The sequence below is a fragment of the Malaclemys terrapin genome, chromosome 4, assembly GCF_027887155.1.
Source record: "Malaclemys terrapin pileata isolate rMalTer1 chromosome 4, rMalTer1.hap1, whole genome shotgun sequence".
NCBI lineage: Eukaryota > Metazoa > Chordata > Testudines > Emydidae > Malaclemys > Malaclemys terrapin.
The window spans coordinates 97,405,324-97,433,220 of record NC_071508.1 but is presented as its reverse complement, the minus strand read 5'-3'; the positions used below and the strand labels follow the sequence as shown (position 1 = coordinate 97,433,220).

The window sequence follows — 27,897 nt, the reverse complement described above, 5'->3', positions numbered from 1 at the left end:
ACCTAGGTGAAGTGCTGTAGCTATCTTTAGACATCTCACATTGGTACCTTCCTTGCATTTTGCCAAATCTGGAGTGAAAGTGTTCTTAAAACGAACAAAGTGCTGGGTCATCATCTGAGACTGCCATAACATGAAATATATGGGGAAACATACAATTATTTCCCCAAAGAGTTGAGTCACAAATTTATTTAATGCATTATTTTTTTAATGAGTGTCGTCAGCATGAAAGCATGTCCTGTGGAATGGTGGCCGGAGCATGAAGGGACATATGAATCTTTAGCATATCTGGCACAAAAATACCTTGCAATGTTGGCTACAAACGTGTCATGCGAATGCCTGTTCACACCTTTGGTTGACATTGTAAATAAGAAGCAGGCAACATTATCTCCTGTAAATGTAAACAAACTTGCTTGTCTTAGGAATTGGCTGAAAAAGGAGTAGGACTGAGTGGATTTGTGGTCTAAAGTTTTACATTGTTTTGTTTTTGAGTGCAGTTATGTAACACAAAAAACTACATTTGTAAGTTGCACTTTCACAATAGAGATTGCCCTATAGTACTTGTATGAAGTGAATTGAAAAATATTTTTTCTTTTATCATTTTTACAGTGCAAATATTTGTAAAAAAAAATATATATATATATATAAAGTGAGCATTGTATACTTTGTATTCTGTGTTGTAATTAAAAACAGTATATTTGAAAATGTAGAAAAACATCCGAAAATGTTTAATAAATATCAATTGGTATTCTATTGTTTAACAGTGTGATTTTTAAACTGCGATTAATTTTTTTGTGTTAAACCCGTGAGTTAACTGCGATTAATCGACAGCCCTACTTATTTGCCATCTCTTTTTAATCAGCTGTTTTCTCCCCAGTTCTCAAAATCAACTAGTCCAGCCAGCAGACCTCTGTAAATTAAAAAAAACCCTCACATACAGTATGTCTACACAGCGATTTAAAAACCCACGGCTGGCCTGTGCCATCTGACTTGGGCTTGCGGGGCTTGGCTAAGGGACTGTTTAATTGCAATGTAAATGTTCAGGCACGGGCCTGTGAGGCGGGAGGGTCCCAGAGCCTGAGCCTGAACATCCACACTGCAATTAAACTGCCCTGTGAGCCTGAGTCAGCTGGCATGGACCTGCCGTGGTGTCTAATTGCAGTGTATGCATACCCCTAATCTGATTGCTTAAATCATGTTGTCAAAGTTGTAAGAGACAACAAAAGAAATCTTTTCAAGCAAATAATTTTAAACCTACATTTTCAGCTCAGGCTGATTACTTTGAATGTTTAGTACACACATAGCTGCTAGTACTAAACATTCCTATGTACTTCCGTGTGCCATGATGAAAACTTAAACAACAACATTAAAAGACCACTTCACTAGAAGTCGATTCAGGTTCACTTAGCATTAACAACTGTACTGCATCTGCTGGTTTTACTGTAAAATTCAAGAGGAATCCTAGATTCTAATTTAGCTGAAAAGGCCTTTGAAAAACCATTTCACACTAGTAATACTCAATTTAGCAATGGGTATTATGTGAAGATAAAAATTCATTGTGTTACCAATTGGTTAACTATCAAGTGTAATTCTATATGACCCTTGACTAGTCCCTGTCATTTTTTTCAGTAGATCAATATAAGCACTTTTAAAATTTAGATTTGGTCTATATGCTTTAAATACTTTTTTTTTTTTTTTTTTTTTTTGTCAAATGAACATTATTTCATAATTCTACCATAAAAGGGAGGTTGTCTGAGGTGGCTAGGCAAGAGCATGTAGGGTAAGCAATTTCATCCTGTAGTTAGGCAGGCTGCTGCAAGTCCTGTAATCTGAACTGCAATTTGTGTGTGTGTGTGTGTGTGTGTGTGTGTGTGTGTGTGTGTATACACATTTTTTACTATATAATATATATATATATATATATACACATATAAGACATGCACCACGAATGATATCATCACTGAAATAGTTATACAATTTAAGACTATGATTCATGAGGAGCTCTGGGGGGAAGCCTATATTGCTCTAGTTTTGAAACAAAAGAACCTCTCATTCTGAATGTTGAGGGGAGCAACAGGTGTGTGTGTGTGTGTGTGTATATATATATATATATATATATATAATGTGTGTGTGTGTATATATATATATATATATATATATATATATATATATATATATATATATATATATAATCTGACAGAATGGGGGAAAAATAAGGAATCCAGCAAATATACATCTGACTCTTACATCTCCCAGGTCTATCATATCTTGCAAACTTGAAGGTTTTTTTTTTTCCCCCAAAATATCCTTTGTCTGCACTGATGTATAAAAATATTACTGCTGTAACTTATGTAACAGGTACTGAAACAAACAGAAAATTCCAGTGCAAACTTTTCTTCTTATGTGAAAACTATTTTGTACTTCTCTTCCAAAATGCCTGCCAATTCAGCAATGAATTGATACCAGCTATGCTTGCTTTGGGGCCTTCATAGGTGTCAAAACTAGTGTATTAATCCATTGTGCCATATTGTATGCAACTATTAAGAATTAATGGTGCAATTGTTTCTTCACATACTCATTTTATACATATTAAAGTTTTCCTTGTCCTAGCGCTTGAGAAATATTGTAGAATCTTTATGCATCTTCGATTTGTGAAACCCCAGGGCTTCACAATTTGTCCAGCTTTTGCTTGACTTTTTAAAAACTTTTAAAAGAGCTACAAGCTTAAAGGAAAGGAGGAAAGCAGCTTAAAGAAAATTAAAGGAAAGGAAGAAAGCAGATTTAACGCGTGGGATTTTTAATTGGTAGGTACACGATAGCTGCATATTTTAAAACGTAATAGATTTTAGTGCAATAACCAGAAACTTGGCTGTGTCTTTTTAAACAGTAGAAAAACAGATCAGATGGTTCAGTGACTAACGTATTTACTAGAGGATACACATAATTTCAGAATTGCCCTAGAAATGCACAGTGGTGACAGTGATGTTGTAAAAATATCTCTTAATTAGTCAAATGTGTGCTCCTGCAACTATGACTTCTGGATGGATCGGTTGTCTTCTATGACTCTGATCTACTCATCTGTTTTAAGTACACAATAACCATATGTTGAGGTTGCTTTCATAATGCATGTTTCTAAACTTGCTTTAAAGGGTATGTCTTCACTGTAGAGTTAGCCTAGGCTCTTATTTGGGTATTTCTGTTAACCCCTCTCAGTTCCACATGCAAAATACCGTTGACATGAGTTTATTGGTGCTTTCTATTCAGGCTTGCTGGCTTGTTTGGGACAGCAGACTAAAGCATGTGTGCTTTCACGCAGGCTGGTAACCCATCCAGTTTGCAGTGAGAACACGTGCTAAAGCACATGTGTGCTGATAGTCATCCAGTACCTTCTCCCAAATTCCCCTGTGTGCCCAGACAGCAAATTCTCCCACAACTCACTGGGAAAGAATCACAGAGCGATTCAGCCGGAAGCAGCACAATGAACCATCAGATATGCCCCCAAAAGTCCTAGTGGCATACATGAGTGAGTACAGCACCAGCGAGGACACAGTAACTTGCATATGGCTTTGTAGTGTGGCTGCTCATGCCCAGACTCTGTTGATTGTGGTGCTGCTGTAGTGTAGGCATACCCAAAATGTTACTACTTTTTTAAATTAATGTTGCTGACTAATAAAGTTGACTGTGGACGGAAGTGTGTATGTATTCCTTTAAACTCACAAAAGTATGGTATAGAAGTTAGAGACATTTTCACAGCTCATCGGTTTAATCTCCCAGCCAATACAAGGTTGTTGCCTCTAGAACATCTTACAGTCTTTGTCTAGTTTCTTATAAACAATGGGGTATCTCACTTTGAGGACACTTTTCCTGATTTTTAAATTGTCTGTTCCTTAGTTTCATTGCATATGGTATAGTCTATCGTTGTGTGTTGTCGGTAAATACTAAGAGTTGTATCTCTCCCTTCTCCCTTGGCATTGCTAAACCATATGCATTTGGCACTTCTTAATCTTTCCTCATGAGTCCATTCCTCCAACCCACTCCTTTTTGTTCCTCTTTTCTAGATTCCCTATTATGTCTCAATCTTTATGCTAATGATAGGTGTGTGGAGCTGACCTGAGCTTTCCAATTGTGCCTGTCTTATATTGAGCATATTATCTATGTTTATGGCTTCTTCCTAATGATTATTGGATATGGGGCCCAGAATTGTTGTAGTAACCCTATCCCATTGCAAATTCATGTCTGATTTACTGTTAAATCTCATTTCTAGGTCTCCTTTAGCATCAGTGCTTTCCAGGTTTTCTTTCCCACATTATGCTTGTTTTAGATTTTTTTCTTTTTCCTCTCGGATGTCTGGGTTTGTATTTTTTCCAAAGTGAATCTCACTTTGATACATTTTGCTCTTCTTTGTGATCTCATTAGAGCATTTAAAATTACATTTCTGTCCCAGACTCACTCTGTGTGTGTGTGTGTGTGTGCGCGCGCACGCGCGACTTCTTCAGTGTCATTTCTAATTGTCATTTAATGTGCTTCTTATTCCCTCTTCCCATCGATCCTTGTAGTTCACCAACTATGCCACCATAAAGGTTGTTACTTTGCCATTTATTAGCTTTAGTTCAAGTCCCATGATAGTATTTATTTAAGCCAATTTGACTTTTGAGGCAGATGTTGTGATATGGTATACAAGTAGTTTACTAAAATCCAGGCACAGTGGCCAGACCCTTGGCTATGGCTGAGGAATGCGCAGCTCGTACTAGTATATGAACACGTGGCTTTGAAATTCTCCTGATCCTGGTATGGTATACACCAGAGTGGTCCCCCTGTTAATTTGGACAAGCCTGAAGTTGGCTGTAAATTATGCAGGCTGCTGATGCCCTCAAGGAGCCAGTATAGCAGATGGGGGATCAGTGGGGCATAAGGAAGCCCTGGCCATGTCCTCTTTTCTTATCCATAGTCTCAATGTGGACAGCACTGGGGAGGGGGTGGCAGAGGAGATTCTAAACCAGGGGTAGGCAACCTATGGCATGCGTGCCAAATGCGGTACGCAAGCTGATTTTCAGTGGCACTCTCACTGCCCGGGTCCTGGCCACTGGTCCGGGGGGGGCTCTGCATTTTAATTTAATTTTAAATGAAGTTTCTTAAACATTTTAAAAACCTTATTTACTTTACATACAACAATAGTTTAATTATATATTATAGACTTATAGACAGAGACCTTCTAAAAACGTTACAATGTATTACTGGCACGCGAAACCTTAAATTAGAGTGAATAAATAAAGACTCGGCACACCACTTCTGAAAGGTTGCCCCGACCCCTGTTCTAAACCACCAGAGGATCACCTTACACTGTCTAGCAGGCCATTTTGTGCTGGAGTCAAACCAGTAAGTTTCTAGACCGTTTTCTACTCATTTCAGTGTGCTGTTAATAATCTGTTGTACGCAAAATCACAATTTGAAGAAACTTACTTCAGTGCTTTCTGTCTGTGTCACTGATGATGTATGGGAAAACAAACTCAAAATACCATATTTTCCAAAAGAAAAGTGGAGGAAAGGTTCTTGCTCTCCTCGGGCTATATAAACACTCATATATGAGACATACTGAACAGAAATTTTCCTCTTGGTTTTGTTGACACCAAGAAAAATAAAACCATGAATCAGATATAAAAAAAGAAAAAGGGGAATGAATTAATTCACTTAAAAATATTGCTACTAAATAGGTTTCTTAACGCGTTGATTATGCTGTAGATTTTGATTCCTAGTGACAGCCTAAAGCTGCTTCTTAACAATTTATTGCAAAGGTCCTATAATGTATATAAAATATGGCAGCTCTCTACCCTCTGACAGAAAGGTCTAGGATTGTTGGAGTTTTAGTGGAAAGAGAATTTGGAATTTATCCTTATACCATGTATCTTCTACAAATGCCTGAGTGTGTACATGCAGGTAATTTCAGCCTTGAGGAAATGATCTGTTGGTTTGCCTTGGGTCTAGGTTTATAATGGCATCCTTTCTTAAGCTGTCATAATTATCTTTCATAGAGTGTAAAATTGCATCAGTTCTAGCTTTATTTTCATTTGGATGATTATTGTCTAAACACTGTTTCATTTAAAAAAAGAAAAATTAATGAGGGTACAGTCTCTTCTCCAAGCATCCCAAGTTTACATCCTAAATTTGTTATGGACTGTACTGTTCAGATGCACAGAATCCTGCATAAAGGATCAAATATTTGAATGACTGCCCACATAATTTCTACATGACTTTGAGGCCAATTGAAGAACTGCACATGAAGAAAACAGCTGAATGAAGAGGGAACTAATATCAAGGTGGGATGGAGCAGTTTACTATGATGAAAGGGATGATGCAGATAGAGCAGTTAGGAGGAAGGTAGAGGAGAGCATAGAGAACACAAGGGGAAATAAGAAACTAAAGGCAGAAATGTAAATAGGGGTGGTGCTGGTCAGACCTCTGAAGATAAAGATGTAGAATTGGATACAGAAAAAGCTAGTAATGGGATTGAGAAGTGGCAAGACAAGATCTTTAGCTACTACACCTCTACCTCGATATAACACTGTCCTAGGGAGCCAAAAAAAATCTTACCGCGTTATAGGTGAAACCGTGTTATATCTAACTTGCTTTGATCTGCCGGAGTGCACAGCCCTGCCCCCTCTCCCCTCCCCCCCAGCACTTCTTTACCACGTTCTATCAGAATTCGTGTTATATCAGGTCGCGTTATATTGGGGTAGAGATGTACTTTTAATACTAGCGCTTATCTTTAGCTTCATATATGAGGTAGTTGCTCCCAAAATATTTCACTTCACAATTGTTGATGGGTCATTTGGTGCTGGATTTCCTTGTTTCCAGCTGCTACGTTGTATTCGATAGCTAAAATACAATAAATATTTCCGTCATTCTAATTTTTACTGTAAGTAATTGTCTCATTGTTAAGATGTGGCCCTGCTATAAAAATATTTGAGACTTCCTCTTACAAGCAAGCTAAAATATCTTAGTCTGATTTTATATGAAGATATTGAACACCCCATAATAGTACCAATTTTTGGTAAAAACTTGTGCTGAAGTACGTTTGGGAGCATGAGTTGTTTTCTGAGAAGGGTGTGTGTGTGTTTTGTTTCAGATCAAGGACATTCTTTCAAAAGTAAAAAATACCCATGTGGGGAAACCACTGCTAACAACACCTTTGAATCCTGATCAGACGGTAAAACCTCTCTCCATTTTACTTTTCTTATTTCAAAATTAATGGGCAAAATTAATGCTGGTGACCTTATTTTCTGGCTTTTCATACTTGTTTTGCAGTTTCTATTTTAAGTAGTGTGATAGTGAATGTTCAATGTTAAATTTGATTTAATGGTATAATACCTTTATGACATCCTGTTCAAATACTTCATACACTAGTTTGTTTATAGATCGATTTTGTTACATGAATTTATATAAAAAGTTGTAGAAGATATTCACTTACATTGTAGCAATTGGTCACAGCCTAATTTTTAAGTGGTTTTTCATGATGGTCAACTGTTGACAGACATTTTCGTTGGTGAGGCAGGTTAGCTTGTGTATTTTAATGGAATCAAATATTTGTCCTATTTATTGCAATGCCATAGGAAAGATTGGAAAAAATCAATGATGCCCTCTGCAGTGAATATGAATGTCGTCGTCGGATGTTAATGAAGCGGCTTGATGTGACCGTACAATCCTTTGGCTGGTCTGATAGAGCAAAGGTAAACATGCTTTATTGTTTGCTTCCTGTAGGTGGTGGTAGTTTGTTACAATTCTCCAAGCTGTCTTACTGAAGATATCTCATTACAACTAACTTTTCTGAGCACTACTTGTAACATACATTCCCTGCATGTTGTGGAGAGAGAAAGGTTTGACTAAACAGTCAAATCCACCAGTCCTTGTGATCCACATAAATTCTAGTGGTGTTCTTCACTTCAAGATGTCAGTCTCCCTTTATTTTTGTTTTTCCCTTGTGGTATTGTAGGAAAAAGCTTTAAAGTGTTCCTCATACAGAGACACGCTCATCCACCCCTCGAGAGCTACAGAATCCTTGGGATTGGTCTAAAGAACCTACTAACTGAATGCTGCCAGTTAATGAACCCCAAACTTTTGAACCCAGCACAAGGGGGAGGGAGTAGCTCAGTGGTTTTAACCTTGGCCTGCTAAACCCAGGGTTGTGAGTTCAGTCCTTGAGGGGGCCATTAAGGGATCTGGGGCAAAAATCTGTCTGGGGATTGGTCCTGCTTTGAGCAGGGGGTTGGACTAGATGACCTCCTGAGGTCCCTTCTAACCCTGATATTCTATTATTCTGTGACATACTCAAATAGCCATTTGTCTCTCCTCTGCTAGTTTCAATTCATACTTTATCAAGGTGAACAGTGGCTTATATCAGAAAAATTCAGTTATCAGTAATGGTTCAGTGAGCCAGAAAGGTGGTATCTGCCTCATGGGGAAGTTTCCAAATCACTACTATGGGGTATGCCTGGTGGTGGTATAGATTTTCCAAAAGACTTAAAAAAAAAAAAAACAAACAAAAAAACTGTGGAACAAACCATTTACGCATCAGTAACTGTCTGTCCCACTATCCTAATGTCTGAGTATGTTTTCAGATTATGTCTAAGCATTTCTATGGTGCTCACTGTCTTAATATATGAACACTTGAAAAAAAGAGCGTATTAATGATCTTAGCATCTCTGAAAGGCAGAGAAGTATTATGAGGGGTGCTGAGAGATTTTGGGGAGGCTGAGGCAAAATCTAAAACAGTAGCCCTCCCCCCCCCGCCCCCCGCCTTTGCAAAAAAAAAAAAAAAAAAAAAATCATAGCTTCCACGACCAGAAGGGACTATTGTGAGGCATCTACTTTGACCTGCAAAACACTGGTCATAGAACTTCCCCAAAATAATTCCTACAGCATACTTTTAGAGAAACAGCCAATCTTGATTTAAAAATTATCAGTGATGGAGAATCCACCACAACCCTTGGTAAATTGTTCTAGTGGTTACAAATTTACACCTTATTTCCATAAGAATTTGTCTAGCTCCAACTTCCAGCGATAGGATCATGTTAAACCTTTTCTCTCCTAGACTGAAGAGCCCATTATTAAATATTTGTTCTCCATATACATACTTACTTTTAAGTAAGTCACTTTTAACCTTCTCTTTGTTAAGCTAAATAGTCACTATAAGGCACGTTTTTTAATACTTTAATCATTCTCATGGCTTTTCTCTGAACCCTCTCCAATTTATCAACATCCTTCTTGAATTGTGAGCACCAGAACTGGACACAGTATTCCAGCAATGGTCACACCAGTGTCAAACATAAAGGCAAAATAATCCTCTCTACTCAAGACTCTTGTGTTTATGCATCCCTGAGTCCTGTTAGCTTTTTTGACCACTGTGTCACAGTGGGAGCTTGTGTTCAGCTGATTACCCATCCTGACTCCCAAATCTTTTTCAGAGTCACTGCTTCCCAGGAGAGAGTCCTTCATCCTATAAGTATTTCCTACATTTGTTCCTAGATGTGTATATATTTACATTTAACTACATTAAAATGCATATTGTTTGCCTTCACTTAGTCTACCAAGAAATCCAGATCACTCTGAATCAGTGACCTGTCTTCTTCATTATTCCCCACTCCCCCAGTTTTTATGTCATCTGAAAACTTTATTGGTGGTGATTTCATGCTTTCTTCCAGGTCATTGGTAAAAAGGTTAAATAGCATAGGTTCAAGAACCGATCCTGCGTGACTCCGCTGGAACACAACTGCCCAGTGATAAGGCTAAGATTTTGTTGCCGGCGCAGAGTGCCTGAGAAAAGCAACAGCGGGGTTCGTTGCCCGGTGTGCTTCGCACCAATGAACACACACCAGGGTGGAGAAGCAATCAAAGCTTATTTGAGATCTCAAAGCGGTGCAAGGAGACTGGCACATCTCAGATCTGGCACACCATCATAAGCAGCTTTTCTCTTTTTATACATTTTGCTGCTAAGCTTTCCCCCCCCTCCCGTAATAGTTTACATTAAGCAAGTAGCAAGCAATTACATTTAAGCAGTTAAATCATCTTGGCGGCTATAAGTCCAGTTTGTTAGTAACTTCTCTTTGAATTATTAGCTTGTCCCTTTCCTTTGATATGTTATTTTGCCTTTCAGCCAGAAGTATGCAGGCCTCATTATTACTGCTTGGCACCGGTATGAGCGGTGCTGCACCTGATAACTGACTGTTACACATTCCAATTTCTGCATCTGGCTTTTGAGGTCGATTAGAGTTTAAACATGGAAGGACTTTGGTTCATTTAGGCCTAGTGCAGGAAGGCTTCATCGACACTCGTGGTCTTCCACCCTCCCAAGTTACCTAGGGTTATGCCTAATGACACCAACAATTTTGTCATGGTTATTTTTAGTAAAATTAATGGACAGGACACATGCAATAAACAAAAATTCACAAAACCCATGACCTATCCGTGACTTTACTAAAAATAACCAGGGGTAGGGCTAAATAGGGGGAAGAATGGAGTTCCATGGTGGGGAGGGCGCAGCAAGGGGCGCAGCCATGAGAGGGCACAGCCCCCACTCCGGAGCTGGCCGCAGCTGCAGGACAGGGCGCAGAGCCCGGCTGCAGTCCCCCCACCCTCTGCAAACCACAGGGCAGGGGCTGCAGGATCCTAATTCCAGCTATCCAAACGCAGTTGCAGCAGGGCAGGGCCGCACAGTCCTGCCTCCAGTCCCCGCTTCAGCTGCTGACAGCTGAAGCGAAAGAAGTCACGGAGGTCTGCTAAAGTCACAGAATCCATGACCTCTGTGACTAAATCATAGCCTTACTCAATGACAATTACATATTGAGACCTGTCATTTAGCCAGCTTTTAATCCATTTAATGGGAGCCATATTAATTTTATAGCTTTCTAGTTTTTTAATCAAAATGTTTTGTGGTACCAAGTCAAATGCCTTAGAGAAGTCTGAGTACATTACATCAAAATTGTTAACTTTATTAACCAAACTTGTAATCTCATTAAAAAAAAGATATCAAGTTAGTTTGACAGGATCTTTTTTCCACAAATGCATGCTGATTGGTGTTAATTATATTACCCTCTTTTAATTCTTTATTAATCAAGCCCATATTAGCTGCTCCATTCTGATCTTGCCTAAGATTGATGTCAGGCTGACAGGCCTATAATTATGTGGGTCATCCCATTTGCCCTTTTTAACAATTGGCACAACTTTAGCTTTCTTCCAGTCTTCTGGAACTTGCCCAGTGCTCCAAGACTTATTACAAAAAATCAACATTAACCATCCAACAAGCTCCTAAGACAGCTCTTCTAAAACTCTTGGATGCAAGGTATCTGGACCAGATAATTTAAAAATGTTTAATTTTAGTTTCTATTTAACGTCCTCACGAGATACCAGTAAAATGGAATAGTGTTATCACCATATGAGGAAACTATATTATCTGCTTTTCTCCCAAATACAGAACAGAAACATTTATTGAACGCTTCTGCCTTATTATTCATAATTCTACTATTTCCATCTAGTAATGGACCTATATCTTTGTCAAGATTCTTTTTATTTATAATATATTTTAAAATGTCCTTATTGTCCTTAACTCTTCCTGGCCTTAGATTTCTCTGTGTCCATTTGCTTCCCTTATCAATTTTCTTCAGTTCCTAACTTCAGCTTTATATTCATTATTGTCAACTTCCCTTTTCTCCATTTGTTTTTTCACTTACTCTCTAAACCTGATCAATTTTTTGACCAGTAGGCCGCCTTCCTGGATTCTGGGATTGTGGCTTTTTGGGCATCTAGGAAGGTGTTCTAAAATGATTCCCAGTTATCATTCATTTTTCTGATTAAATTCTACCTCCCAGTAGTTTTGACTCATAATTGTTTCAGCTCTGTGAAATTAGCCCTGTTAAAGCACCAAGTACATATATTACTGGTCTGGACTTTCATAATGTGCAAGCAAAATAATGTGTTCATGTCATGATCACTTGTACCTAAGCTACCATTAATTTTTAGATCTGTGATCAGTTCCTCTTTATCTGTTAAGACAAGGTGTAATAAAGAATTCCCCTGTGTTGACTGCAACGCTTTTTGAATTAGGAAATTGTCATCTATAATGTTTAGAAATTTCATAGATGTTTTAGTACTGAGTACATGTGACCTCCAGCATGTCACTCAAATTGAAGTCCCCTTTGATCATACAAAATTTTTCACTACACATCGTTCTACATAGGTGCATAAGGAGGCAGTCATCCTGTTCCCTAGTGTGATTTAATGGTCTGTAGCAGGCACCAACTAATACCCCATCTTGTGCTTTATCTGTTAAGGATATAGATCCGTAAGCATTCAAGTTCATTTTCTTGTGAATTATCAGTTACTCAGAAACGGGCAATGCCATTTTTGACCTAGAATGCCACTCCCTCCCCTTTTTCGCACTCCATCCTTCTAAATAGTTTATAACCATTGATTTTTAACATTCCAATTGTGTGAATCATCCCACCAGGTTTCAGTAATACCCAACTAAATTGAATTTATGCTCATAAATGAGTAATTCTAATTCCTCTTGTTTGTTACCCAGGGTCCTAGCATTGCTGTACGAGCAATTCAAGAATTTCTTCTTTTCATGTCCCTTGGTTCCCTGATTAAGTTTGTACTCAACATCTCTATTTTTGTGCGAAGTGCTCCTACTTTCTCTCTTTTTCTACTCTCCCTTTACTGCTGAGGAGAGGCCCTTCTGTAAGTGTTGGAGAACAAACTTACCTTGAAGCCGTGGCTCCTGTCCTGCTGGTCTGGGCCCAGCTCTCTGCTCCAGGTTTTGCAACCTGGTGCCAGGTTGTAATGTTGCTCGCTCAAATTTGCCCAGCTGCCTCTCCTGAGAGGCACTGCAACCCTGTATGGCAGGCTGCAATGCCACAGTTTGAGGAGCGTGAGGGTGAGGATCAGGGCAAATTGCCCCTTTTCATCTCTTCCACCCCCCCCCCCCCCCCCATCCCCGGCAGTGCTGGCTATTTTGCAAATTAGGAAGTTGAGCCACAGTGAGGTTGTGATTTGACTAGTAGACACACAGGAAGCTTATGGAATCACTGGGAATAGCACAAAGACATCCTAACTCCCAGTTCTGTGCATGAGCCACAAGACTTTACTCATAAAGGAATACAATAGTTTAGGTCCTGTCCATTTTTAAACCGGTTTAAGGCTTTGCATGCATACTGAAAATAATGGAAAACAACTTACAGATCTGTTTTTAAAAACCTACCTGGTGTTGTCTGTTGTAGCTTAATGCAAGTGCAGACAAAACCTCAGTTGCATGACTCTCATTAAATATCAGTGGGAGTGATGCAGCTACATCTTCGTATGCAGCTTTGAAAATTTATTCTCAAACATTCAGCTATTGCTTCTTTATGCACCTCTCACCTCAGCAGCTTCCATGAATGTTGATGCACTGTAGGAGAGGAAATGAAAAGGGAGTTAACTCGCTGTGGTAAGGAGACTACTGCATACGTTTCTTTCCTTTCTTCCTCTCCACAAACACATTTTTTTTTCTTGCCTTATGACTGAAGGACGACTGATCCAGTAGAATTCAGAGCAAGGCAACTTTTATTTAGGTGCTTAAATAGGGATGTAAGTGCCTAACTTTAGACACCCAAGCTTGAAGATGTAGGCCTATATTCTTACGATTCTATACCAAGGATAAAGTAAAGGTTGTCTGTCTTATATTGTTCCACACTGCTCTCTGTGTACAACTATATAAATCTTCACATTTAAATAATTTAAAATAATTATTAATAAATAATATTAAAATTGTATTTAATTTATGACCGTAGCTTAAATTGACTTAATTTAAGTCATTTGATATCGTATTAGTTCCTAGATGTGACATTAAAAACTATTTAAATAGCTTTTGTTCAATCACAAAGAAAGTGTACCATTGTTTTATTTAATGAAGTTAAAGTGGTGAGATGAGTCAGCAGCCTGTTCTTAGAAAATCTGCAAAAACAAAATACAGTTACTGAGATTTCCAGAAAGCCTATTGTAATTTTGTATTAAAGTTCCATTACTGGGTAGATTTTCAAAGGGTTGAAGCGCAACTTCCATTTTGAGGGTACAATTTTTGCCTGCAAAAATGAATTACAAGTGCAAATCTGAGTACTTATGTCTCTTCATACCTGAACACAGATACGCATGAGGTAGCAAGAGGCACAATTACTCAATTTTATAGCTGTTGTTGAAATTATGGATGTAAAATGCAGGTATGATATTGGTAGGTGTAGATTGCACCTGAAAAAAAGAACTGTCATTTTGGAAAATTTTAAATTTAGCCTTGTGAAATCAATTTTCAGTTGCATATAGCATCTCATAACATGTACATGGAATCTTGTAAATATATATTGTTCTCAGATAAATATTTATAAGAGCAGATTTCAGATCTACGTGATATATTCATATGACCAACTGTTTATTTTTGTATAGCTTGTAAGATTTTGGGGGCAGGGGTTTTGAGCCAGGTGACTCCTTAATTGGGAAAAAGTAACAGGTTACAGAAGAAGCTACAGAGATCCAGATCCTTCTCTCCCTCTTTTCCTTAATACTTTCAGCTCTAGCAATAGGTGGAAAGGTTCATTCCTTAAAACCTGCAGCTCTTCTTGGAGATATCTTCAGAGAGGCATTTTCTCTCCTCCCTACCTTCTGGTCTGGAGCCATGTAGTGTAGGCAGCCTCCTTCACCTGATATTGTCCTGAATGTTATACAGTTGGGAAGGACTTCAGATAATGCTGGGTGAGATTTAACTTAGTTCTGTTCGATTAGTTGAGGAGTTGGGGGCAGAGCTGCAGAGAACATCCACCCGTCTCACATCAGGCTTGCCCCTTTTTATACCCAGATGTGGCCCTCAGGCCAAAAAGTTTGCCCACCCTTGATTTAGATATTATTGGCCCCAGTGTTTCCGCTTTTTGACCATGGTGTTTCTTGAATTCAGGTATTGTTTCCCACAGTGGGAAAGTCCTACTGTCAGTCATTCCTTAGCAATATATTACTGCAGGGAACAGTGTGTCTCCAGTGTTAACAGGCAAATGTCCAGTTGCTCTGAAGCTCCCAGTCTCCCAGGGAGCATTTTTTTTCTCTCCCTTTGTTCCCTGTTTTAAAAAAGTTCATATTTTCTCTCCTTGTCAGTTTCAGGGGTATAGTACAGGCCTCCCGCAGGCATCTGGGTTGACTGGATTTGCTGCAGGGAGCCACAGAGAGACAGGGATGGCTGGTGCCCAAAGGCTCAGTTTTGGACCCATGGACGCTGTGGGCCTTCCCCTGTAGAACTGTGTGGACCCTTGGGGTTTGACACATTAAAGGGGTCACTCACAAGGGACTGGTTACAGGTTGGGGCATGGACTAGACCATGTCAATTTGTGATAGATAGTACTAGGCTTCAGCATTAACTAAACACCTGCATTGCCTTTTTTTTTTTTTTTTTTTTTTTGTACAGTAGCTGATTGTTGTGAGCAAGGCCAAGAGGCATTTATAAGAGTGACTGGCACTGTTTTTACTAAGGTAGTTTGAATGTCTAAACTTTGTGCTCTGTGTAAACTCACACTGACTATAAGTGACCAAACAGCCATTGAGCATTTGCATTTTTGTACATGAAATACTTAGCAACTAAATTATATTTGACTTTATCATTTAGGTTAAAACAGATGACATAGCAAGAATTTATCAGCCCAAACGTTACGCACTATCTCCTAAAACAACCATTACGTTTGCCCACCTTCTTGCTGCTCGAGAAGACTTATCAAAGATCATAAGGACAAGTAGTGGATCTACACGAGAAAAGACGGCCTGCGCTATCAATAAGGTATACTTCTCTTTCTCTTGTGGATTTATAGAGCTATTGAAAGTAATCTGGTATAATAACCGATAATGTATAATTAATGATATCTTTAGCAAGAATTTTGACTTTTGCTTATCCTCTATAATATGGTTTTCCTTCTTTTTTGCAAACTTGTATTTAGTGCGCTGGAAAAGGAAGGGCTGCAGCACTCCCATAAGTATCACTACAGCTCCATTATCCTAGTTTTTGTTACAAAGTACACTGCACCCTCCTTTTGGTAGCCTGTAGTGTACAAACACTACACCCCTGCCCCGTACAGGTATAAATAGCAGCATAGACGGTGAGGCAATGCTTAAGCAAGTAAAGCCTCTCCTGAACCATGTGGTATGAACCCTATAGAGCTCTCAACTCACCGATGCAGTGCTTTCCCTGTCTACACTGCCTCCCTGCTGCAGGATCCTTTCCCTGCCGCAGTGAAAGACTCCAGCAGCAAGGAAAGGCTCTGGCAATTCTCCACTGATGAGCTTTTCTGCTCTACCTCCCCCTTGCCAGAGCCTTTCACTGTTACATGTAACTACACACTGCAGTGTGAACACAGCCTGCTTTTCATTGTGGTGCATGACTACGCATCCCCTACATGCGTCCTCAAGAGGTGAGTAGTGTGTGTATATATAGACCTACAGTCACTTCCACACCGAGATAAAACAATTCTAGATAAGAATTGCAGTGGATGGAAAAAGGAGGATTTAGAATCTCACGCCTCCTACAGTGGTATTCCTTTTTTATGCTTCAAATCTGTCAGTCCCTGAGGATGACAAATGCTTGACTCTCTTCTGGAAAATTTGCCAGTTCACTGCCTCCCAGCAGCAACAGATGGTCCACCATCCTGCTTTCTCTGAACTTGGAGCAAGCCTGAGTATAAGAATGAACTGTCTACTTCAAGATCTCTTCTCTCAGAGGAGAGATTCCATTCAGGATAAAGCTAGGAAGCAAAGGTGGTCATCCCAGTGGGTATTGAACCTCAATCATATATAAATAAAAAAAATCTTTCCTTCAACTTCCAGAAGAGACCTCAGTATACCTCTAATAATTACAAAAGCATGTAGTTAAATTAGAGTGGGAATTACCAAACAAGATTAAGAGGCTCTCTAATCTGTCTAAAAAAATCTTGTGCTGGTACAAAACAAAAAATCAGACTGCCATCCTCCCAATAGTTTTATTCAGCCATTGCTAACGTAAGGGATTAATTGGACAGCCATTCAAAGGCAACCTTCTACCAAAAGCCAGCTAAGCCTCTACTACTTCTTCAGTTAGTTAGGGTTGGCAGGCTCCCTATCAAAGGAGAACCCACTGAACCTAAGGAAGGAAGGACGGTCTTGTGATTGAGGCACTAGGTCTCAGGAGATCTGAGTTCAATTCCTGGGGATCTTGGGTTAATTACTTAATCTCTCTGTGTCTGGGTTTTCGTTCTGTAAAATTGGGGATATACTTCACATTTTCGTTGTAAAGATAACTCCTTTAATATTTATGAATGCTGTGATGCTGGGAACCAGAGAAGTACCTAGCCCATACCAGAAGACCATTATTTCTAGATAAGATGGTACTGTCCTCTTTTTCTCTCTACCACTTTTGAAAGACCTCCTAAATCAAGGATTGTTAGTGCACCTAGACCCACGGATACTCAGCAGTGTAGATGCTAAATAGAAACAACTTTTGGGAGAGGGGAAGCAATTAAGTCTCCTAGCTTTGAGAAAAAAATAAGACTTGGAATATGCTAAAATTTTGTTCAATTGTGCTTCATGGTGTAGAGAAGAACATGAAGAATCAAAGCATCAAACAAATTTCTAATTCTGGAATACTGCTGGGGTAGTCTGGCGATTGAACTGAAGGCATACGCTCTCCAAAAGCATTCATCAGCATATTGGGGGTGAATAGTTCTAGGACGTCTTTCCCTCATATCAAGTGCTTTTTCACAGCAGTCTCCCTATTTAACCTTCTGGAAATATATAGGGGAGCCCTGTGGAAGTTGAATCTGTTGTTGGATACATTAGTTTTGATTTACTTCTCCATTAAAGTAGCATTACAGGTGGCTACCACTTGAGCAATGGAAGTCTTGAACTGGGAGAATTATCCCAGTACTGTACCTTCAATGCTGTTAAAGAGGTATTCTTCCTGGAGCCTGCTTTAATTCCAAAAGCTCACTCTTTCATAGAGTGGAGATCATTCTTTCCCAATTCTGCACCAAACCAAAACACCCCAAAGAAAGGCAATGATACATGCTAAATGTCTGCAGGGTGCTCAAAACATGTAAGATCACACTCCTATAGAAAGTCTTGTATCCTATTTGTAATATAATACCCATGAGGTAAAAAAGTATCTATTAGGTAGTTAAAATTTTGCATCAAGAAGACTTGCAAAACTAAAGTTCTGAAATCTTTAGGTAAAAGTAAAGTCAGCAAAGCAGAGCAATATCCCCTTCATGGGCAGAGAACTCCTTTGCATCATACGAAGAAATCTGCAAGGTAGCAACTTGTCTGTCTCTGCATGTGTTCCTGAGACTTGGCATGTTAGCCATCCAAACTTCAGCAGATTTCTCCTTCAGAAGGCTGTACATTGTGGTATCTGTTCTTTTTCTGAATACAGCCTGCAGATAATTAGCATTAAAAGCCTGCTCTTGAAGTTGCACTGCTGTGTTTTTTTTTTTTTTTTTAAATCCCACTGAAAGGATGGTGAGCCTGTATGAAAGTGAGAGTAAAAGGTGGTACCTGATGATTCTTTGGGTGGCCCAGTATATTCCTGCTTATGGGTAATGCACTGACCAGTGCAGCCCAACTGTGGAATCTTCTCCAAGCAGTGCTCATGCGCCCCACTCATCCCTCCCCTCAATGTTTGCTAATGTTCTGAGGGGAAGGGCATAAAAGGGGGCTCTGGGCCCTCTATTGCCTCGTTTCTTCATACCTCAGCACCAGGTGAAGTGAACAGTCTGTTCCTGAGGATCCAGGGTTTTCTCATACTGTAGTGTCCTATAGGAATAGTCTATTAATATTAGATTAGTTTTTTGTAGTTTTAATATAGTTAGCTAGTGTGTTTTTAATTTACAATATGAAACATCACATCTGGTATTCAACATTTTAGGAGTTCCTTCAAGAAGTAGGATGAACTTTTGCAACCTGTTAAAGCAGTTTGTGTGGCTCTTGCTTCCTGCCAACCTATCTCTAAGAGGGCAGATAAACACACAATGTCTTCCTGATGGCCCTCTGTTTAGCAAGGGAGAGCAATGTGTTAGGCAGATAAATTAAGCAGGGACAGCTCTCAGATGCGTGTGTGGTCGTTTAAAGGACCAAGTGTCATAGGCCGGTTTGCAACCAGGTTCAACAAGAAGTTGTGCCTTCGTGGGTCACAACTGAGAATACCAAATTCAGGACGAGCTGCTGGGGAAAATGGCAGACGCTCCCTCCGCTCCCCCTCCTCCCCACCAAAAAAAAGAAAAGAAAAAAAAGAAACAAAACCTGGTGTTTGTTCTTTCATGAGATATACCAAACCAGCAACAAAAGTAACTTCTGTCTCACCTCACTGGCTAACAAGTCAGAAATGCACCCTCCATAGGTATTCCAGTCTTGGATTCAACACCCAGACACTAGACTTAATGATGAGTGGTTATTTAAAACCAGCTTCATCAAACAAAAGGTTCTTCTGATCCCAAATGGCCAGCCATACACCCACGTCAATATACAACTCAGATCTTACCCAATAACCATGCTGATGCCAGTCCTTTAGTATCTAAAATCTAAAGGTTTATTTATAAAAAGAATGAAAGGTGAGAGTTAAAATTAGTTAAAGGAATCAAATACATAAAATAAATGCAGAGTTCTTGGTTCAGGCTTGTAGCAATGCAGGAATAAACTGCTGGCTTGTTAAATCTCTGGTTGCTTCCAAATCATTGAAAGGTCCTCAGTCCTTTGGTTAAAATGCTCCCTTTAGTATAAGTTCATAGTCCAGAGGTTTGAGCAAGAAAGAGGCAAAATGGAGATGTTTCCAGGGCCTTTTATAGCATCTGCCAAGTGAAGGGAATTCCATTATTGTCACTGTGGAAAATTACAGGTAACAAGATGGTGTTTGGAGTCACATGGGCAAGTCACATGTCCAGGCATGCTTCGCTTAGTCATAGAATCATAGAATGTCAGGGTTGGAAGGGACCTCAGGAGATCATCTAGTCCAACCCCCTGCTCAAAGCAGGACCGATTGGTGAACAGAAAGCTAAATCATCCCAGCCAGGGCTTTGTCAAGCCTGACCTTAAAACCTCTAAGGATGGAGATTCCACCACCTCCCTAGGTAGCCCATTCCAGTGCTTCACCACCCTCCTAGTGAAAAAGTTTCCAAGCTAAACCTCCCCCACTGCAACTTGAGACTGTTACTCCTTGCTCTGTCATCTGGTATCACTGAGAACAGTCTAGATCCATCTTCTTTCGATCTTTCAGGTAGTTGAAAGCAGCTATCGGATCCATCCCCCCCTCCCCCATTCTTCTCTTCTGCAAACTAAACAAGCCTAGTTCCCTCAGCCTCTCCTCATAAGTCATGTGCTCCAGTCCCCTAATAATTTTTGTTGCCCTCCGCTGGACTCTTTCCAATTTTTCCACATCCTTCTTGTAGTGTGGGGCCCAAAACTGGACACAGTACTCCAGATGAGGCCTCACCAATGTCGAATAGATGGGAATGATCATGTCCCTCGATCTGCTGGCAATGCCCCTACTTATACAGCCCAAAATGCCGATAGCCTTCTTGGCAACAAGGGCACACTGTTGACTCATATCCAGCTTCTCGTCCACTGTAACCCCCTAGGTCCTTTTCTGCAGAACTGCTGCCTAGTCGCTCGGTCCCTAGTCTGTAGCAGGGAATTCTTGCATCCTAAGTGCAGGATTCTGCACTTGTCCTTGTTGAATCTCATCAGAGTTCTTTTGAGCCCAATCCTCTAATTTGTCTAGGTCCCTCTGTATCCTATCCCTATCCTCCAGCGTATCTATTCACTCCTCCCAGTTTAGTGTCATCTGCAAACTTGCTGAGTGTGCAGTCCATGCCATCCTCCAGATCATTAATTAAGGTATTGAACAAAACCGACCCTTGGGGCACGCCGCTTGATGCCGGCTGCCAACTAGACATGGAGCCATTGATCACTATCCGTTGAGCCTGACGATCTAGCCAGCTTTCTGTTCACCTTATAGTCCATTCATTCAGCCCATACTTCTTTAACTTGCTGGCAAGAATACTGTGGGAGACCGTATCAAAAGCTTTGCTAAAGTCAAGGAATAACACATCCACTGCTTTCCCCTCATCCACAGAGCCAGTTTTCTCATCATAGAAGGCAATTAGGTTAGTCAGGCATGACTTGCCTTTGGTGAATCCATGCTGACTGTTCCTGATCACTTTCCTCTCTTCTAAGTGCTTCAGAATTGATTCCTTGAGGACCTGCTCCATGATTTTTCCAGGGTCTGAGTTGAGGCTGACTGGCCTGTAGTTCCCCGGATCCTCCTTCTTCCCTTTTTTAAAGATGGGCACTACATTAGCATTTTTCCAGTCATCCGGGACCTCCCCCGATCGCCATGAGTTTTCAAAGATAATGGCCAATGGCTCTGCAGTCACATGCGCTAGCTCCTTTAGCATCCTCAGATGCAGTGCATTTGGCCCCATGGACTTGTGCTTGTCCAGCTTTTCTAAATAGTCCTGAACCAATTCTTTCTCCACAGAGGGCTGATCATCTCCTCCTCATGCTGTTCTGCCCAGTGCAGTAGTGTGGGAGCTGACATTGTTTGTGAAGACCGAGCCAAAAAAAGCATTGAGTACATTAGCTTTTTCCACATCCTCTGTCACTAGGTTGTCTCCCTCATTCAGTAAGGGGGCCCACACTTTCCTTGACTTTCTTCTTGTTGCTAACATACCTGAAGAAACCCCTCTTATTACTCTTAATATCTCTTGCTAGCTGCAACTCCAAGTGTGATTTGGCCTTCCTGATTTCACTCCTGCATGCCTGAGCAATATTTTTATACTCTTCCCTGGTCATTTGTCCAGTCTTCCACTTCTTGTAAGCTTCTTGTTTGTGTGTTAGATCAGCAAGGATTTCACTGTTAAGCCAAGCTGGTCGCCTGCCATATTTACTATTGTTTCTACACATCAGGATGGCTTGTTCCTGCAAGCTCAATAAGGAGGTTGGTGTAGCACAGGCCATTACCCATACTACAGTTAGAATGTTCACAAGAAAGTCCATTAAGTGTAGATATGCATCTTCCATTGTGAGTTAAGTGTTCTTTGATGGGCCATTCAACTTAAATATTTAGCCAGCACACTGTGAAGGAACTGCTTTGTGGGTGCTTCCCAGAAGCAAACACATCTGAAATACATGTATAGAGCCAATACTCATAACTTCAAGTAAAATAAGATACATGCATACAAATAGGATAATCATATTCAGCAAATAACTTTTGCATAGACCCCTTACTTGACATTCTTTTTATAAGATTTGTTGTGATTATATAACAGTGGTGGCAACAATGATCTACATGGTCATATTTTAATCAGATAACGTCACAGAAGTGTCATTTCTTTTGTCCATCTCATACTTTCCTAGTGCACTGGGGAAAGTGGCTTCTGTATACAGTAAAAGCTGTGTTATTCGGCACTTTACCAACCGGAAAGCTTTAGAAACCGGCATTTCTGATCCCAATACAAATTTTCAATAGGGTTGCCTGGTGTCCAGTTTTCGACTGGAACGCCCAGTCTAAAAGGGACCCTGGATGCTCTGGTTAGCATTGCTGAGAGCACAGCAAGCAGCGACATGTCACTGCTGCTACTAGGTGGAGGAATGGCCAAGGGGGCTCTGTGCACTGCTCCTGCCCCGAGCACTGGCTACGCAGCTCCCATTGGCCAGGAACTGCAGCCAATGGGAGCTGCGGGGCCGGTGCCTGTGGGCGGAGGCAGTGTGCAGAGTCCCCTGGCCACGCCTCCGCCTAGGAGCAGCAGGGACATGTCGCTGCTTGCGGGGAGCCGCCTGAGGTGAGCAACGCCGGGATCTGGCACCCTGAAATCCCTCCTGCACCCAACCCCCCTGCCCCAAGCTCTCTCCCGCGGTCAAACACCCTCCTAGAGCCCATGGCCCACACTCCTTCCCACGCCCCAACCCATTAGTAAGTATAATTTCTAGTTAATTGGAATTTTTAACTAACCAGCACCTCCCATTCCCCCAAAGTGCCAGATAGCAAAGCTTTTTCTGTACTTCTCTCCTACCCCCACCACCTTTCTATTAATTCAGAAGGTGGTGAAGAACATAAGATAGGACAAGGCAAGATTAATTTGAGTCACATGGCTTGGCAAGAACAAATGATATATGGATATAGACCTGCTTCAGCTGTCAGGAGGAGTGTTCTGACTGCTTCCCTTGTCTTTGTACCTGTTGTTGCAATAGCGTGGCAGAATTCTTCATCCGTATCCTCAGTCTCTTCATCTGATGGCCTGGCTTGTCAGACTCTGATTAGTGTTAGAACAGTCCTGTTCAGTAATGGTTCAGAATTATTGCTTACCTTTAGAAAGCATTCTGCAAGAAAATGTTGTCACTTGCAGGGGGTTTGGTTTGTCTCTTATAATGCTGTGTAAATTTGAGTTGCAGTAACTGCTTCTGTTCTCTGTGTTTTGGAATATGTGATGTATCTAAAGCCTGAAGGGTTATCTGATTCCTCTCTGAATCCACTTGTTGGCTCTGTCAGCTTATTTTGTCTTTATGGATGGTAGATCATTATTTGTGCATGGTGCAGTTAAAAAGTTCTTAAAGGGGTTATGTAACAGGTATTCTTTCTTGGGAGATACTGTTGCAGCATGGGATCTTAAGTTTTGTCTGTGCTCATGAAGCTGCCTTTTGAAACCTTACCAAGAGTCTTTTTTCTTTATCTGTTAATATTGTTTATTATTTCTGTAACATCTGCTAGAAGGGTGAGTGAATTGCATGTATTGATGGCAGACCTGCCATTTACCATTTTTCATAGGAATAAACTGTTCCTTAGACTTGACCCAAAGTATAGTGTCTGAGTTTCACATCAGACGATAAATTTACCATTTTCCCCCCCAAAGCTAAACACTGTTAATGTGCAAGAGACTGGAGGGCTAGAATCTGGTACCATGGAGCTCATGGGCTGCTGACACCTCTGCATCACTACTAAAGGCTATTCCTGGGGGAATACTGCATGCATGCAGAATTCATGTCCCCTGCAGATTTTTTTTTTTCCCCCTCCGGAGAAAATACATTCTGCCGGAGAGGCGCTGCAGTTACACCTTTCATCCATCAAGGGCTGCTGTGGCACCAGAACAGAGGGCAGCTGGCTCACGGACTGGCTCAGCCAGCCGTGGAGAGGCTGCATTCCTCACAGTGCCCTGCCTGCGGGGCCAGGTGAGGGAGTCTGGGGGGGACGACAATGCGGGGCAGGCTGGGTTTCTGGGGGGTGAGGGGGGTGTCACACAGACTGGGATTCAGAAGGGCTAGTCAGGGTGGGATAGATTGGGACAGAGGCACAGGAGCTAGTGGTGTGACAGCATTGAGCCAGGGGCTGAGTGGGGGTGCCGGGCCACACGAGGGAAGGGGGTGCAGGAACACATGGGGATGGGGGGAAGAGGGGGTAGCTAAGTGGGCATGCAGGGGACACATGGGGACAGGGAGAAAGGGGTGGCTGAGTGGGGGTGCAAGGACATACGGGGACAGGGGCAGATGTGCCTGACTGAATGGAGAGGCTAGGGATCAGCCAGAGTCTGCATGGGGGAGGCTCCCTAAGAACCCCCCCCCACACACAAAAAAAATAAATAAACCAAACCCGTTTCATACTACTACTACCTACACCCAGCAATCCTTCAGCAATCCTTCATTCCCAGCAATTACTTTTGCCCTCAGTTCCTCTACTACCACTGACTCCCATAAGCCTTTGCACTGTTTCTGAGATGTGCGGGAAATACGTTTCTTCTTTGAGTGATTGCTCATATTGATGTGTGCGTGGCGCGTGCACGGCCGTCGGAAAGTTTTTCCTCTAGCAGCATCCGTCGAGTCGGCTGTGGAGCTCCCTGGAGTGCTGCTCAATATATGACCCTGCCAACCTGGCGCCCCCTCAGTTCCTTCTTACCACCCGTGATGGTGGTTGGAACTGTGGCGTCTTGCTTAGCAAGTTTTCCACATTTCCCTAGCTTGATTCTAATAGTAGTTGTTCTTTCTTGTAGTTTCTTTTTTGTTTTTTGTTGTAGTTAGTAGCAGTTGGGTTGGGGGGGGTTTCCCTCCGCTCTGAATGCTTTTCCTTAGGAGGGCTCTCATGCCCAAATCCCTGGGATTCGAACCCTGCAACAATCCCATGCCAACGGGCGACCCCCATGACCCTTGTCTGAAGTATCAGGAGGAGGCTCACCAAGCTGAAAAGTGCAGGATCTGCAAGGTTTTGTCCTAGGACCAAAAAGGAGTGGAACTTTCGTCTTAAGCAGCTCCTTATGGAGCCGGCATTTAGACCCCAGCCTCCTTCGGCACGGCAGGACCAGGCACCGGGTTCTTCGGTGCGCCAGGCACCGGCGGCAGTGGTGGAAGCAGCACTGCAGATGGACTCTGGCCGAGACCTACAGCACCGCTGCTCCCTGGCGCCGAAACTGGTGGCATCGACCTGGCACCGCTCCCAGTCCCTGACACCGAAATGGCACTGGAAGCAGGAGAAGAGTGGCTCTCCTACGCAGAGGCCCACCTCCCTGGAGCCAGCCAATGGGACGCGTTGCCAGGGGGCAAAGGCTGAGGACCCGTCACTGTCGACTTCAGCCCCGCAAGGGGAGCCATTCAGTCTGGTGCCTTTGGACTCCCTGACCCACAGCATTGTGGAAGTACAGCTGCCGTCCACCCCAGACACCTTTTCCCCTGCGAGGGACCTCATCGCCATGACGGCACAGAGGTCTTCTATTCTCCGTGCCAAGTCTCTGGTGCCTCAGCATGTGGCACTGTCTCGAGGCAAGCCAGCATTGATCTGACCATTGGTTGAACCTTGGCACCGTTGGTCTAACCTCGGCACTGCTCGGAGTCCTGGCACCGCTCTTCATTGCGGCGCCGGTTGCACTCACAGCACTGGTCGGACTCATGGCACGGCTCCCAATCGCGTCATCGCTCCCAATTGCGGCGCTGCTCCGTACGACTGTCATGGAGCAGGTCCTGAACTCGGCACCGGTCACAATACCGTTCACCATCTCGGCACTGCTCCAGGTCTCAGCACCGGTCCAGGTCCCGGCACAGCTCCAGGTCATGACACCACTCCCCAGCCTCGCAACGCTGCTCTCCACCTTCTCAGCGCCGTTCGCCGGAGCAGGTCCGCTCTGCACCACCCTGGCCCTCGCGGTCCCGATCCCATTCCTTGGGCTCAGAGATGGGGTCTCGGTATTCGGAGCGGGACTGGTGCTGGTCAGACCATGGATGCCATTATGTGGGGGCAGAGTCATGGCAGGCTCACTGGCAGGGACCCACTCAGTGGCCATTTTGGACCCAGTGAGCGTACCACCAGGCCCATGGTGCACAGTTTGGAGTTTCCTGCTCGGCCACATCTGAACCGAGGATGCCAGAGGCCTCAGCCAGTTGGCCTACTCATAGGGGTGCAGAGGAGACGTCATGCCCCCTCCCCCCTCGGAACTCCTTCCAACTCCGGTGTCTGAGCCTGAGGCAGTCAGTGATACTGGGCATTGAGCTCCCGTGGTGCAGGAAGGTCGAGATTACCCCTTCCCCCCCCTTGGCCTCTTCGTCATCCTCCCCTGACGAGGCTGTAGCAGGCACCTCTGTCTCTGGGCCGCCCCCCCATAGACAGCCGTGCCCACCAGGACCTTCTGCGCAGAGTGGCGCGCAACATGGGCCTGCGCCGAGGAAGTGGTGGGAATTGGAGGACCTGGTGGGAGACATTTTGGACCCAGAAGGTCCATCGAGGGTGGCCCTGCCCTTCATCAAGACCATTCAGGCCAATGCCAAAACCATCTGGCAGACCCCAGGCTCCATTCCCGCTACGGCCAAGGGGGTCGAACTCAAGTTCTTCATGGCCTCAAAGGAAGCACCTCAAGCCCCAGCAGCTGCAACAATGCAACTATCCTCCTCGGCCGAAGCAGGACTTCTACAGGTGGAGGGGATGGAATGGCAGAAGGAAGCCCTCCAGCCGCCCATTGGGACAAGGCCAGGGCCCGACCAAACCATCATTGGGTTCCAAGTAGGCCTTTTGAAGGGAGGCCCGAGGACTGCGTACCGGACTTAACCCCAGATTCTTCCCCACCCTTTTTGAATAATTTATCCCACTTCCACTGTCCCAAATAACCTCGGACCGCTGGGTCCTTCACACGGTGGAAACAGGATACTCTGTCCAGTTCTGTTCCTACCCTCCTTCCCCATCCCTCTTCAGGGACCTCTTGCACAAGAAACTCCTTATTCAGGAGGTTCACGCGCTCCTTGCAGTGGAGGAGGTTCCATGGGAGCTGAGGGACAAAGGGTTCTACTCCTGATATTTTCTAATCCCCAAGGCCAAAGGGGGCCTCCGGCCCATTCTGGACCTGCGCGAGCTTAACAAATTCATGGTAAAGCATGGCCTCTTGCACGTACATGACCCGGCATGCCAGGCTCCGGCTCAGGCCGTTGCAGGTTTGCCTCGGACTACTGTCTGAGGTGCAACAGCTTGAACTCCGTGGTCATGGTGCCGGAACAGGTCCTTGCCTCCCTCTGCTGGTGGCTCGACCCCCGAGCGGTGTGTGCGGGAGTTCGCTTCCACAGCCTTCCTTGTCCCTGGTTATGGACGCATCAGCTATGGGGTGGGGGGCACATCTGGGGAACCATCAGACTCCAGGCCTGTGGTCACAGAACGAGCTCTCCCTCTATATCAACATCAGGGAGCTAATGGCGGTGCGCCTTACTTGCCAAGCCTTCCAGGCCCAACTCCAAGGTCGCTGCATGGCGGTTTTAATGGACAACACCAGGCCATGTTATACATCAACAAGCAAGGGGGAGCTTGTTCCTCTTCCCTCTGACAGGAAGCCATTCGACTGTGGGAGTTCTGCATAGCCAACTCTA

General features: G+C 42.8%; 1 protein-coding gene across 1 annotated transcript in view; it reads left to right on the top strand.

Moving 5' to 3' along the window:
- The window catches only part of FAM98B (family with sequence similarity 98 member B), a 50,872-nt gene that overhangs the window by 12,161 nt on the left and 10,814 nt on the right, over window positions 1-27,897 (top strand). Inside the window, exons 5-7 of the mRNA XM_054027295.1 lie at window positions 7,121-7,201; window positions 7,605-7,721; window positions 15,665-15,832. Of these exons, the coding sequence (XP_053883270.1) occupies window positions 7,121-7,201; window positions 7,605-7,721; window positions 15,665-15,832 (366 nt within the window). The remainder of the gene's footprint in view (window positions 1-7,120; window positions 7,202-7,604; window positions 7,722-15,664; window positions 15,833-27,897) is intronic.